At 40.1% G+C, this 15,362-nt stretch overlaps 1 protein-coding gene across 10 annotated transcripts in view; it reads left to right on the top strand.

Moving 5' to 3' along the window:
• Positions 1 to 15,362, top strand: part of Lmpt (four and a half LIM domains protein limpet) — a 946,158-nt gene that overhangs the window by 763,749 nt on the left and 167,047 nt on the right. Inside the window, exon 1 of one of the 10 annotated variants that reach the window (XM_071599520.1) lies at positions 3,772 to 4,257. The exons of 8 other annotated variants lie outside the window; for them this stretch is intronic. In XM_071599520.1, the coding sequence (XP_071455621.1) occupies positions 4,088 to 4,257 (170 nt within the window). In that variant the 5' untranslated portion in view covers positions 3,772 to 4,087. Of the gene's footprint in view, positions 1 to 3,771; positions 4,258 to 15,362 lie in introns of those variants that run through there. One more of the 10 variants, XM_071599524.1, reaches the window with a different exon arrangement.

The following is a 15,362-nucleotide window of genomic DNA, read 5'->3' on the forward strand; positions in this document are numbered from 1 at the left end:
GTTTATAGTTTAACCCAGGAAGACGGATGTGGATGGACGGATCGAAGGCAGTCGTCTGTGACTTGAGTTCCTTCCGTGATAAAACATTTGGCCAATGCTTCACCATGAGCTGCCGTTAAATGGCAAGCCCGGAAACGCGCGGGTTCAATGATGGAGAATGTCTCGGAGATATATTACGCGATCGATGTTAGACCCATGTGTTCTATTTTTAGCATCGCCCCGCTTACAGATTTATAGCATTAAAAGGCATAGCATATAAATTATTAATTTAATCACTGCTATGTAGCATAAATTAAAAATCGAAAATCCCTCGATACAAACTTTGCGGTGCAAGTAAATAGGAGACGTATTACTTCAAAATTACACGTGAGCTTTGTGCTTCAAATTAATTTTTACGCACGTCGATGCTTAACCTTGTCAATGATGGATTTGAACACACGCATTACTTTCTTCTCGGCTCAATGTGAATGATATCGCAAATTGGGTGCATAAAATTACTCATATATTTCCATACCCGTCCTGCATCATTATCACCTTTGTGTGTTGAGCATAGATATCGGAAATGCTATTTCGAGCAGCCTCTTTTTTTTACAAAATGTCACAGAATACACGGTAAAATGTATAATACACTTAATAGGATTAAATGGGGAATTAAATTTTGTTTACCGAAGCATTTACAAGAAACAACTCTAAATCATCATCAGTGTTACTTAAGAGTGGATTTTTCAATAATGTCGGTTGTGCATACACAGTTTCTCTACAATTCAACATTTTCCCTTTTTAAGTTCAATGATTAATACAGGGCATTAGTTAGTTAGAAACCAAGGATTTCCAAATGCCACAAATAACTATACTAACCAGAGAGTATTTTATAATTTCCTAGGCAAAGTAACTCGGTCCATCCTCTTTCTCAGGGGTAATTTTTTTATATGAAGGCAATCACGCTAAGCTGAAGGAAATCCGTTGCAATCATCGATTAATGGAAGCTTTCTCCGAAACGTGTAGAAATATAATATTTGTTGCACCAATAAATTGATACAAGAGTGGCGGTTCACAAATTTTTGAACTAAATGGGATGATTAATTTTTATTCAAATTTACAAAGCCATCATCTTTCCAAAAAACATCCCGAAAACGCTTTACTAGCCTTTGTGTCACGATTTATACTTTATAAATAGATAAAGAACATTAATGAAACGGGTTGCATTGCCATTTACACATCATATGGTGTAATTATAGTTCTGATTGTTAAAAAAATGAGTAGTAGTTATGAAAATCAATCAGTATGAACAGAACGACTTCTAGGTTAAATAAATAGTGCATGAAACTATAAAAGTGCGTGTCACTCGGGAAATAACGTAAGGAAATATGTTCAATCAGAGGCAAAGATGTATCGTCTTCTGTTATGTTTTCCATTCTGGCGGGGCGAGTGGGAAACCGTGAGCTGGAGGCGGGTGGAAGGTGTATGGCTAGGTAAACAATTTTTCATTGAACGAAAATCATTAGGGCCACATAATTATTTTTATTGACAATGAGACGGATATCGAGTCGATATTGCGGTCATCGTCTCGTTATCTGAAACTATATTTATGTCACACCTACGCACTGCACGGATTCGATTACCGAGGTTTTAGTTCTGCTACATTCATTTCGGAACGATGAGAAGGATGCATTCAGGACACCGCCCGTTGGGTGGTGTTCTTTCATAGTTTGTAACCTCTTGGCAGCATCCTTAGGCAGTTGGCTATTGTCGACGCCAGGGTTTTGTTCACCTAGTGCTTTCCTCTTAATCCCTCCCCACGCCTTAATTACCCGCCCAACCTTAAATGACCTGGAGTGTGTTGACAGTCCCACAGCCCTGATTAATTGCCCTGGTGGACGAATGAAGAAGTTTGAAAAGAGTAAATAAGAAAGACAACTCAAATGTAAACATGTTTCTACGTTCGCACAGGACCGAGGCCGTCGAACCCTACTTTTATTTTTGTATTGGAATTGTGTGGCAACTGGTGGGAATGGAAAAGCGGGCGAAGGAATTGAATGCGTTGAATTATTCCGGTGAAACTAGGGCCGTTTGTTTCTTTCGCTCGTGTTCGAGGATGAGAGATTTGGAGGAATCTGGATATTCGTTTTGAAAGAAGAGCTGACAGAAGAAAAGGAAAGTGAAAAAATGTTTCCGGATGTTTTTTAATTAAAATGCAGTTAGTAGTTTAACTTATGGAAATTAAGGAGATGCAGTTCCACCCCCGTCTACAGTGGTTTTTCGCAGTGGGAGTTGAGAAAGAAGCAAGATAAGGGGGAGAGTTTTCGGGATAACTCTAAACCAAATTGATACATGAAAAGCTACCTCTGTAATTAGTGAATCAGTCTACAGTTAAGATTGCAATCTTTACGGATATCAAACATTCTCAGCCCGAATATTCGTTTTTTGACTCATGTTTTCGTTGAAACATCTAAACTGCATCTACATGTGACCTTTTCAAGCAACAGATCGCGTTTATGGCAGGGGGTGATCTCACAAACGGAAATGCAACATAAAAATGTAAATATTGCTTCAATGTTAGTATCCAATAGATGTGTTAAAAATTTAAACATTAGCTACACGAGCTATGGTGTAGATTAAGTTTTAATTAATTCTCTGTGCAGGCGAAACGAGCTGCTAGCAAGAAAAATAAAATGAAAGTTAAATAAAATAATGACAGCAGATTTTGCTTCTCGGGGTAATTTTCTTTCCCTGTGCTATAGTGTGCATTTATTGTTATCCATAATTGTTGGCGGTAGAAAGGAGAGTATTTCATGATTAGGCTTACTTAAAGATATATGATTCATTCCGTGCGTAGAGGGCAAATGAAAACGTTTCCAAGAATATACAAAGAACTGGTAAGTACGAGAAGACAAAGTTTGTCATGACGTGCCATGTGTTTCGAAACAGGAATCGTTTTATATCAGAATGCGATTAAACTTCGATAGAAAAAAATTATGGGGAATCAAGAACACTGTGCTTTTATGATCCTCAGTCATAGGCCTTGGTAGTCTACCCTGAGCGCCTTTAGTCAAATTACACACCGAAAGGGCGCACAAATACGATGCTTGAGTCTACTATCACTTCCGTTTTTCGATGACGACGGTGACCAAGGAGGTTTTCACTCGCCGGCAACTTTCTCAAGTATTTTTTTTTTGGTGTTACTTGCATTCGAATTGAAAAAAAGCATATTCCGTTCGAGATTAGAGCGAGAGGGAGAGAGTGGCGTGGATGTTAGGGTTGGTATGGAGGAGGACGGAATGCGCGAACGAGAGGGATGGGGATTGTGGGAAATAAAGAGAAAAGATTGAATTCTGGAGAGGGACCGAGTGAAATGGAGTGTTTGTGTTTGGGGGGGGGAGAGGGAAAGGTGGGTTTGGGGAGGAGATGGGACGGCCGACGAGGAAGGGGGTTGGAGGAACGGAATGGGGATGTGGAATAAGAGAGAGAGGGAAAGGGGGGGATGAAACGGGAGGGAGGGAACGATGGTGGCTTTGGGTTATGTGTAGGGAATTTGAGGCGACGTGCGCAGAAGATGCCTGCGCTCTTGGGGAGGGATGGTGGGGAAGAAGTGGAGGGTTTTCGGGAGGGTGGACTGGGGGAGCAGGGCGGCGGGGAGGGTTGGTTTGTATGTGTGTTTGTGTGTATGTGTGTGTATGTATGGGGCGGGAGGGGAGGGGCAAGAGGAGGGAGGGGCAAAGGGGGTTGCGGAGTCCAGGAGAGGAACGCGAGCCTTCCCTCCGTAGCTATTAGCACTCCGTCAGCGCACCGAACGCCACCGCTCTCCTTCACGTGTTCCTGTCCTCTTTCTATACCGGCAGCTCCACTGCTCCTCCGAAGTCTTCGCCGAGGTTGACGGGTGAAAAAACAAAGCACACCACCAGCCATCCATCCCTTTCGGTCAGAAAGATATAAATCTCTCTCGTTTGGATAACTACGTTATCGCCCGAGAAGAAAATCCAAGGGAAAAGGAGGAAGAGATCAGTTCGCGCGCGCGCTCGTGTCTGAAGAGTTCCTCCAGCTCGATCCGAAGCCGAGTTTCGATTAGAGAGAAGCAAATTTCCTCGCCATGGCGGACGTCGAAGTTCAAATGCAGTTCACGACGACCGAGAGGAAAGTCCGTAAGGTGAAGAAGACTAAACAGCAGCGTCGCGAGAGCACGGATGTGGACGCCGAAGTGACCATCACGGAGATGGACGGCAAGGACAGCAACCACGTCACCGTCACCGACCAGCAGGGGTACGTGCTGAGCGAGTGACGACGGGGGATAAGTAGATTGTAAAAAAAATAATCAAAAGAAAAGGGGCCGTTTGTGGCCGGAGAGGGAAAAAAAACGAAAAGAGTGACGCCTCCACCAGGAGTTTTTTTCTGACACGTGCCTCTCGATCCCTCAAATCTGGAGTGTCTTCCGGAGCTCCCCCTTCTTTCTCTTGTTCTCCCTTCTTGCAGCGAAATCGTTCCGTGAATGCCACAAAAGTAAAAATCCTTCTCACGGAGCCCGCTTGTGGTTATCGTATAGGGAAGGCGAAGGAGCGTCGTGGTTACCACGCCTAGACTGTCAGTTACTCAGGATTCCGACATACCCGAGTGGTACAAGTGATTTTGTTCATTAACGTCACCCTAATCCCCAAGAACGCTAAACCACACGAAGCGTTTAAAAAAATATATATATTTTAATTCAATTTTCTAAATTCCGTTCCACGGAATGATCTTTCATTTCTTCCCCAAAAATAATTGTTTTGCCAATTTGGCAAATTTGGCAAATTGTCTTGTTCGAGCGAGGAAGTATTTTGAAGTGCATCATGAGGCTTATTTAAGTGATTACCGTAGCGCCTTTATCATTCCCCTCTAGGGTTTATACACCAGGTGCGAAATGTGATCCTCATGAGTGCTCCCGGTTGAAGTTTTCAGTATAACGTTTCCGTCAAGGCCAAGTCGAAACTTAGCTATTCATGTGTAGATATTTGGAACTATGTTGTGGAAATAAATGTATTTAACCAGGAGTTCTAAGAAATTTTAGCATCGGTGTTGGACTAAAAATATTGGCTATTGAACAATATGTGCTTTATGCCACATGTGGAACATTTCGTGGTTAAACATACGTATATTTTTTTACCCTTGCTTAGCAGTGGTTAGAATCAAACTTATCTAGTGTGGTATGCATCATTATCTACTTTTGCGGTAACTGAAACAGAAAAGTATGCGTAAGAGAATGTCCCTAACTATGAACACACGATATCTTTGGCAAACTGTGACAATCAGAAGAAATGTAAAAGTTTCGCACCTTTTAATGACCTCTAAGGAGCATGCAGAAAAAAATATTTAGTTTGTGGTGTTACCTGTTAAATGCCAAAAAACGAAGTCTCCAATTGAAATCTTTGCTTGTGACAGTCCATAACCCTGATCTCAAAGGGCCATATTATTCAATAGATCTCACTTCTTGGTAGTTTCCGTTTCACCTTGCTAAATAGATTATCCCACCTTGTTAGACAGTTTTATTTAGTCTGACGTTATCGATGTTCAGCACTTGAGTTCTAAATTAATATAACCAGGGCCGAAGTGACGGAGGCCGAAATCTTAATTAGTGGAGACTTCGAAACTTTTCACACAACTGTTATATATACATATATTTCTGAATCTTGTGAGAGGTGCTCTTCCTTCGTGCTTTGTAGGAATAGAAATACAAATAAGTGAAGTAATGAGATTGTATTTGTAAGAAAATGATTCTATTGCGCAAGTATAGCGAAAAAGATGGCGTTGCAAATTAATATCTGTTTTCCGAGGCGTCACTCTTTTTTATTCCCGCTATCCCCCTCGTCTTTTGGCACCGCGTTGACTTAAAATGTATAAATTCCATGAAAAAAATAATACCTGTTAAAACGGCAGTCTCTCTCTTTCGAGCCGCTGCGAATTGTGGTCGTTGAAACTTGAATTTGAAAGTGTGTTCCCTTGCATATATTTTTTTTAAATCACACGAGTTTTCCTTTACCATTGCATCTTGTTGCCTGACTTACTGGTGATTTTTTTGCTCCTTGGGCGAGGGAAACGTTCGCACAGATGGGGGTTTATATGTTGTAAATATACTCACTCTCTTCCAAATCACATTTCTCGCAGCCACCCGCAAGACGAACCGGATTTGGCGATTTACGGTTCAATCCGCCGCCACCTCAAAACTCCACACGCAGCCGCTGTACGCTTGTAATCGCCATGCTACTCTCTCCTCTCACTTCCACTTGTGCTATACTCCGAGCCTTCATTTTCTCCATGTTGTTACTCATAAACTCAAGCACAACACCTCCCCCCCGTTCCACCCGCAAAAGTCCTTGTGAAATGCACACTGTTCCACCACTCCTTCAGTGCTCAGTAATTTTACACCCACTTCGTCACAGCCTAACCACCATGCTTCATGTGGCACTAGTCCTTCAACACTGTTTTATTTTTACATCCACCTCAATATCGACAAACGCACAACTTTCGAAAGTTAATCTTTCTTGACTGTAGACTAATTTTCCTTCCTTAGCTGTATGCAACTCTGTCGTATCTCTCTATTGAACCATTTAAATTATCAAAGATCCATAGCCTGAATTGTCTTCCTTATATGTACGTGATTGTTTAATCTGCCTTGCCGAATATTTTAAGTCATCTCAAGAGCCCGTAGACTAGTCTTCTTTACCTAGCTTCTCTTATCCATGTTTTTTCTATCTACTTAACTGTTTCACTCTTACGTAACTTCTAACTTCTCCTCCGTCATTAACGCACCTCGCTAGTTATATCATAATCCTCATGTGCCCTGCGTATTTCAAGCCAGTAACCACATTCCTCGCTGAATAGTTTTAGAATGCTTACTAATAATTCCATTGCCTTTGCATTTCAGGGCGAGTTTGCTGTTGCTATAGAACCCTGATGTTCCCATTGACCCTTCCCTAACCACTCTTCATCACCGTAACTCTGCGATCGTTTCCTGAGCATATCAGTATCATGAGTTTCATATTTGTTCAGCACACACTGATTCCATTGAATATTCTCAAAAATAAAATCAGTAACGACACTTTCATAACACGACCATACGATTTGTTTGTTGTAAAATCGGATACTAAAAGAAACAAAAAAAAATATATATCACTCAGCACGTGCCCCTTACTCACTGATGAAGGTAAATACACATCCACATTTTGGTTTCGCATTCGTATATGTATATTTTATCATTTGCTATTCTTGTGTATGGTTTTTGCCGATTTTCAAGGTTTTTCGCGCACAAGGATATTTTTTTGCGGGTTACTGCAGATAATGTTTCATTATGGATCTTCATTTATACGAATATTACGACTGTATGTCTTTATTTTGGATTGTCATATTATATGCATACACATATATGTTGCACTGCGCATATGGTATTCACCATTATTCTAATTAGAACCGACTGTTCGGATACTTTGCTTCGGGTGGTTAAGTTTGCATGGCAAAAGCTTCGCATGTGTGAACGTGTCTTGAGTTTTGGGCTTTTATGTATTAAATTCGTTCAAATGATAAGAAGAATTGTGTAAGAGTTTTTGAACTTTTCTGTTGTATTCATGAAATACGCTTGGGAAGAATTTCTTCCCGTGATTCTCCCTTGGTTCTGGGTGTTAGCACCAAGGTGCATGGTTCCAGAACTTTATGAAGAATCTGTCGCTTCGAGTATTTGCCTTATGTGGTTAGCAGAAGAATACCCTCAGGGTCACTTTCAGGGTGATAATGGTGATATCTTTTTCCACCTGCCTGGCCCCTGTAACATACTACACCTCGTTGCACTAATGTTGTGCGGGCGATATATGATCACGGCGTCGGGCCGTAACACTTGCGTAAGATCCTCGAGTTCCTAGTGTATCCGCGATCCCAAAAATACTTCGCCCGCATGAGCGGATATAGCCATTGCTGCACAATTATTAGGGCCATGTGGTAACACCCACGGCTTTAGACATCATGTCTTAGGAAACTTGATTAATTATACACCGGAATCTAGCTTTAAGGGGGTGTTAAAATTGTTTTCTTTCACTCGACGAATGATAAAAATTTAGCTATGTTCGCGTTACACGCCCATTTTTCAATTGAAAATATTCACGTATCCTTTTGAGTTAAGATTTGTTTGAAACCGTGATTTTTACATAACTGTTTGGGTGTACATTTGCACTTGCTGTTTTCCATCATTTTCAAAAGTTAGTTTCAAAACCAAAACTTGCATTTAGCCGAAATCTTATTCTCCCAGCTTATTTTGTTCTTCGTGTTATTATCCCGCTATCAAACATACGACTACGTATTTATAATGAAAAAATAATTAAGGAATGACGAAGGGGTTTATTGCTCAAAATAAATTCTTGTCACGCCAACCTCGTTGAATAGACTGGTATTTTCTGGTATGTTTTTCCGATTGCCGTATTACCGTAATCTTCAGTTTAATTATAACGGATTACTTAGGGATATTTTAATATTATTATAGGGATAATCGCAAAAATACATCAATATGGCGCCGGTAGAAGAAAATAGAAACGTTTTATGAGAACATACGTAGTTTTAAGAGTTCTCGCACAAGACTGAGGTCGAGGAAATGTATATTCGTCGGGTATTGGATATTATGGTGGTATTTTGAAACCTATGGAACCTCCGACGGAATTGATAAGAACTATTGAAAAGAGTTGGTTCGAGAATTTTCCGTGACGGAGGCGCTGTAAACTGTTATTTTTTTATTTTACGGGTGGAGGAGCCACCGGAGGCGTTCCCACTTTTTTTCTCTCTCTCTTGCCTTCCTTCAGTCTCACTCACTCTTTCTGCAAGAATCTATTTCCGGCGCCCCTCGCCGTCTCTTATTACCAGCGAACCTTCTTCCTCCTCCTGCTGCTCCGCCTTCCGCTCCTTTTTCCATACGTGGCTTCCCGCCTACTCAGCGGGCGCTCATTCCCTCCTCCCCGTCAGGACGCCAACTGTGAAATCTCATCTCACCAAAGGCCAATCCCGAAACCCGCCCGCTCTTTTTACTCTCGTCTCTTCATCTCTCCCTCACTCTCCCGGCCTCCTACACCTCCTCCGCAGACTCCTGGACCGAGTAACTACTGTCATCTCGGGAGAGGAAGTTAAAAAAGAATCGTCTTTTAACGTTGCGCTGTGGTTAAAAGTAGGAGGCGTGATCGCACGAATATCAATGCAGTCTCTTTTGAAACTGTGTCCATTTTTGTACCACAACTCGTCGCTGCACTGAACATTTTCGATATTGAATACAGGATCCCCATGGCGGCCACTCGTTCGGGAAAATCAGGGAAGAGTCGGGAATGGCTCGATTTGTACAAGCCCTCGGGAATAAATGGGGGAAGAGAGCTGATTTGTTAAAAAAATATCTGGAATCTGACTTTAGAATGTGATGTGACGTTCGGGTATTCTTTGTGCGAGGGAGGTTTTTTTCCTAATTCATGTCTCGTTTCGATCAATTCGTGTTTGCCGTAGGCCATCGTGTATTCATGCCCGGGCATAATAGGCGAAAGGGCCGACTTGCTTGCTGCTCTTGGCACGCAAAGCCATGAGGTCTGATCCACACAAAACATTTATCAGATTCCATACAGCAGTGAGAGAAATTAGGGGTAAGGATGGCATGTTCATCGGGAAAAAGAGCCGGGGGAACCTTCGAGAAAATGAGGGTATCTTTCTATGTGGATGAGTTTTCCTTATTTTTTTCCTAAGTAGGCCTCTTTCTCGTTCTTAAACTGGTCAATGTTTATCCCTGTTATGGATTTTATTATTTACGACTAAAGAGTCCAAAAAGAAGTTGGGACATATTTTCTTTCAATGTCGTGGATTCACGGTAATCATCCACTTGATCAACCTTCCACATGAATAAAAATTCTAAATAAAAATTGAATATATATATATATATATATATATATATATATATATATATATATATATATATATGTATACATATTTATTTATTATGTATGTATATATATATATATATATTTACATATATTTATTTATTTTTATGTATACACACACGCCTAGGCTGGAGATATGATGTTTTCGGAAGTTAATAATTCTGATCGGGTACAATGATATCAGTCAAATCTTTAAAACCTCCTGGTAAATATTTGGTTATGATAAACTGCATTTCATTCTACTGTCCAATTTGACTTTATTTTCTCTCACAGCTGGAATCATAACACTTCGATTGCAAAAATTAAGAAAAATATAACACGACAGTACAGCATTTCCTGAGGTGGGAATCGAATCATCGGTGCACAAGTGAGCTATCATGCTCGCTGTCATCTGTCCGGAATTGCCTCTCTGAACTAGGGTTGACATGTTGTCTTAAGGTAATCAATTAACTTTTAGGTATGAAGCATCTCGTTATCGTTCATAAATTTTCTCGCCAAAATATAATCTAGCAAGGCACTTGTAAATATGTAGCAGAGACCAGCAAACAAAAGAGAGAATATTAAAGGCGATTGCCATCCTGTTATCGTCTGTCGTGTTAGTTTTTCCTTCGCCATTTCGGCTTCCATCATTCATGCTCGTCAATGTCATTTATGGCTTTCTTTAAATCGATCCCTCAGAGTATATTTGTGTGCGAGGGGTCTCAGAAATGAATTTCTAAGCGAGATACTTGAGAGTTTTGAATATATCCTTTTGCTCGCTGGCTGGAAGTGATTGTCCACTCTTATATTCAGAAGTGTGTGCATGAGTAATGTTCGGGGTTCCCATTTTTAGATGTGCCTCCCAACTCCCAAAGGAGAGGTCATGAAGTTGCGACTAATAATAAGCATCCCGAAAACTGGCGGGGTTTCCTCCCGGTGCAAACGACGCAATTCGCTGCACGATCCCTCTCTAAGATCCAAGTGAGTTTTTTTTTTCAAACCGTTCCTTCTTATGCGTACCTCCTCCGAAGATGTCACTCCTGTTTTTGGTCAGAGGTGGGTGAGCCTCTTTAAATTGCTCGTATCCTGCCGAAGACTTGGAATGTGTTTTCTCGTTAGTGATAAGTTAAAAGCTGATACAACTCAGGTTCCTCGAAATTAATTCTAATCAAAGCGAACACAAGAGTGACTATGTAAGGATAAAGGTGGCTAACGTTAGGGTGAAAAACTGGTCGGTGTTATTGACATAATTGTAACACGAGTACACAGGGTTCGACTCCTAATTACGACTATTACGACTAATTACGATTATTAACTGATAGTCAAATGATTTCCTTTCACATAGCTTCCCCCTAAACCCGTGAAAACACCTAATGGCCAAATTTTTGTTTATAAGTCTTCTCATGTGAGGAGATATCTCTCCAGAAAATTGTCGAAACTCACGTGTATATTTTAGTTTCTATAAATGTTTCGTGGCGTTTTCAAGCATTGTATCCCGCTCGTTTGTGTGAATATGTGATCGGTGGAGTGGACCGTCGTTAATAAACTAATCTACGGTACACAGTCTACCGAAAGTCCCGGATAAACTGTTTCTGTTTGAAAGGGGACATTACTTTTTTCGCCATCCTCTACGTGTTTTGTCGATACCTTTTTAAAAGTAATACGGGTCATAAATAAATGTATTAGAGCTTGAAAGCATTGATAATTGCAAATACGAAGTGGTTATCTAAAACATAATCATATGATTGGTATTAGTTTTTCAAATAGCCATGGGCCTTTTAAAATGGTCGTTTAGAGCAGGTGAAAGGTTGAGAATTATTGATCTTAGCGATAAATTTTCACCCAGTTTCACTTTCAATTGTTGTTCAGGCCATCTACGTTTTGATCCAAGCATAATCCTTAACTGTTTTAAGTGTTTTCTTTGGATTTAGACGTGCGGCAAAATATTCATGCTAGAAGAGGAAGTCCTAGGTGTGGTTAGGGGAAGAGTTAGGTGGATGTAGGGAAAAAATCGAAGAAGGCAGGATAAATATGTGCAGAAGGTACTGAGAGGCAATGGAATGCTGATATTGTTACATATAAGAAAAGGAGAGGATACCGGGGAAATATAGGTATAGGGAAGAAAGGAACAGGCATTTTGGATGGAATAAAGGGTGAAAGGAATTGTGTATAGCTTAATTATGTATCGATGTTATATCTAGTTTGGGTTTTAAGGTTTTTTTGTGTCTTGTTAGTGAGGGCTTAAGAGTTCGGCTGTGTATAGTGCCATAGTCCATCAAAACACCTACATAAACCGGTAAACTACTACCTAAAATGATACTAAAGGTGTGATTACCGTTGTAATATAATTAAGCGTGTGTACCTTTCTGTAGAGCAGTTAAAACGTTATTTCAAAGTGAAGTTATACAAGCACTAATAATAAGTGGAAAGTAACAAGGTAAATATAAATACAATGAAAAGTGCGTGGAATAGTGAATTATTTGCCACTACGAATTGCTTCTTTGAGGCTCAGGAAGTAACAGCGGAGGGACGTAAAATTTTGTTATACCTTTTGGGATAATATGCATGCTTTTTCACGTAATTTTTATGATGTTTCAGTAATGAAAGCGTGGTAAAATGCATAGTAACGCGAAGATAACTCTAGGTGTTATATAGTCATTAGTTTTCATTTGAATGCGAAACTTTTATTCTGTACATGTTCATGTCTCGACGTGAGTACCATTCGGATTGAATTTCTACTATCCTTAAACTTCATTGTGTTTTTCATGATGAGACTTCTGTGATACCGGGCTGTTATATCCATTTGGATGATAACATTATATTGCTACAAATACTTGCCCTTATTAATACCCACAAGAATGCGGTTTTCTGCACGGCGGCTGCTGCCTTCATATATTGGCCGTTTTTATAGCTCTGACCCTGCAGTATTATGCGTAGTTTTGGGAAAAATTATATACATTTTTATGGGGGTTCCTATAAGGTCTCCCGAGCCAGGAATTCGCCGTCCAGCGCATCACATTACAATCTACGGCCGAAATTCTTTCCTTCCCCACGTCGATATAATTGGGAGCTTTCCGACGTCCTATTCAACGACAGTTGGCCTACCCTGACGACAGGCATAACGGTTGAGCGAAGATTGCCCGTCCTCCCCTGGTTTGCGTGTGGGTGTTCCCCAATGGTGGAATGCATTCATGCGGTCTCATCTCGTCGGTATTTTTATGTACACATTTCGCTGCCTCTTTGCGGAGTATTAATCTATAATGCCCGTGCTTTAAGTCTGTGAAAAAATAACGCCAATTTGACTGTAACTTACAATTACACTGAGCACAAGGTTGCAATCTGATGAAACCTTGGGCGGCGTCCATAGTAGTGTGAAAATTCTTTCGTTTTTTTAAGTTATGAGTCTTGAAATCAACGCAAAACGATAGTGATCGCCTTATAATATTCAGTTGCTGAGCCCTTGGACGATTGATTTTTTTAAATATTCTTTTTCATATTTGTTTTGAAACATTTTTATGATGAAGATAACTATCACCAATTAGTTTCTGAGTTTTATCGTAAACAACTACGCTAACGTTGAAAATCCCTCGCGTAGAAAACTGCACTAACGCGCAATAGGTTTACAAAAGATTAAAAGGAAGCGCCAAACTCACAACTGAGGCAAAATGCTGAAACCTACGATGCTACTTGGTCAAATACCAATGGTCTTCCGCGACGCGGACTTGCAGTCCCAATACTCCACCATACCTGTTTTTTTTCTAATTGAATGAATTAGTTTGTTTGATGTATCGATTCGACATTTCTTTCGTTAAAAGAAGACGATGAGTCTGGATTGCTAGGCGAAATTAATGGTGCGGAAATTCAAAACTTGGGTGTCCAACCTATAATTCGTGCGTGTCTGTATACGTCGTCTAATAAATAATGCATTCTTAAAACGGCAGACTAATCAGTATTGGTCGTATAAAAGATATAGGCTATGGTAAAGACTCATTCTTGGATTATTTTTTTCCGTCCGCGCAAAAGGAGCTTGTGTTAAAATATGCATATTTTCACGTTACATGCCTCTTCCCCCCCCCCCTCCTCTTCCATTGCTGTTGTTCTGACACCTTTCTGACTTCCCCAGTGTTTTTTTTAAATGCGAAAATGTGAACTACAGTACTCTGTTTTGAAGAAGTCGGGTGCTCGCGACGAACCATCATCTTATCCTTCTGTACGATAAGATATTTTTATAATTGCTTAAACAGTGAGCATCGCGTTCGTTTAACGATCCAAATTAGAAGTTGAAGTTAAATTCGCGTGAAACCTCGTAAACGGTGGGGTTGATCTGCTACTTGATGCCAGTCACGTGAGGATCTCATGATCCCCTAAGGGCTTCGTGCTTAAAAGTCCTTAACTCGCGACCTTTCGCTTAGCTTCGTCGTTCTCCTTATGAAGTTCTTAACTTGCTTCTTCAATTAACTTTTAAACTTAGACTCTTAACGGGTGCCATTCTAAAAGTTTGTTGAGGAGGCTTTCTGAACAACACTGTTACCATTACGAACGGGTCTTTAGAGTTGTCTTTTGTATTCAAAATAAATTCCGTGATTACATTCTATCAACTGTAACAGTCAGTCAAAAGTCATGAAAAATCGAAGTTCTAAATCATAACTTGGTATTTTGAACACATGCCTTAACTAATAAGTTTGCATCAAGCTTTTTTACTCTTAAAAGTTTTTCTTGTTCTTAATATAAAAGCAATATAAAGTGACACGTTTTTCAATTAATTTGATAAAACCTTAAAATAATGCAACCATATTAAATTATTCAGCATTTAATTGCTGTAGACTTTCCGATTAGAAACTAAACTGAAATCAATGGGGACAGAAGAATTTGAAACGTTGTTCTCTTATATCGATTGTAACGGATGAACTTTTAAAAACAATGAAGATAAAAAAAATTAGTCATTAGTGTGGACTAAGCTTGTTTTCTAGAAATTAAAACATTGCTAGCACCTATATTTTACAACATGAAATGGGGATTATTGATATATTCGATTCGCAAAGGAAATGTTATTTATTCACAATGCTATATTATGTGTATCAATTGATGCTCAAGCTGCCTCTTTTAAGTTAGAATAGTTAACCTATCTCGGAAGTGTTTTGGACCCAGATTGTCCCAGTAGTTGGGACATCAGAAGTAAAATTGCATTAGGGAAAGAAGCTTTCACGTGAAGGAGGGAATTGCTGACAGGGTCGTTGAGCAAGAATGTTAAGAGCTGGCTAATGAAAACTTTCAAATGGATCTTGGTTTGAACGGCGCGGAGAACTGGTCGTTGAAGGAAGATGGCTGGTTTAGGTTGGAGGCTTTTGCGATGTGTGTTTGTGTGTGTGTAGGATGTACGTACTAGGTAACATGGCCGGAAAATAAGCGAGTACTGCAATTGGTGTAAGGCGAGGAGGGAGGATTGGTATGGGAAATCCAACGGAA

This window comes from Hetaerina americana, unplaced genomic scaffold (genome assembly GCF_022747635.1).
Source record: "Hetaerina americana unplaced genomic scaffold, ioHetAmer1.1.p SCAF_11, whole genome shotgun sequence".
NCBI classification, from domain to species: domain Eukaryota; kingdom Metazoa; phylum Arthropoda; class Insecta; order Odonata; family Calopterygidae; genus Hetaerina; species Hetaerina americana.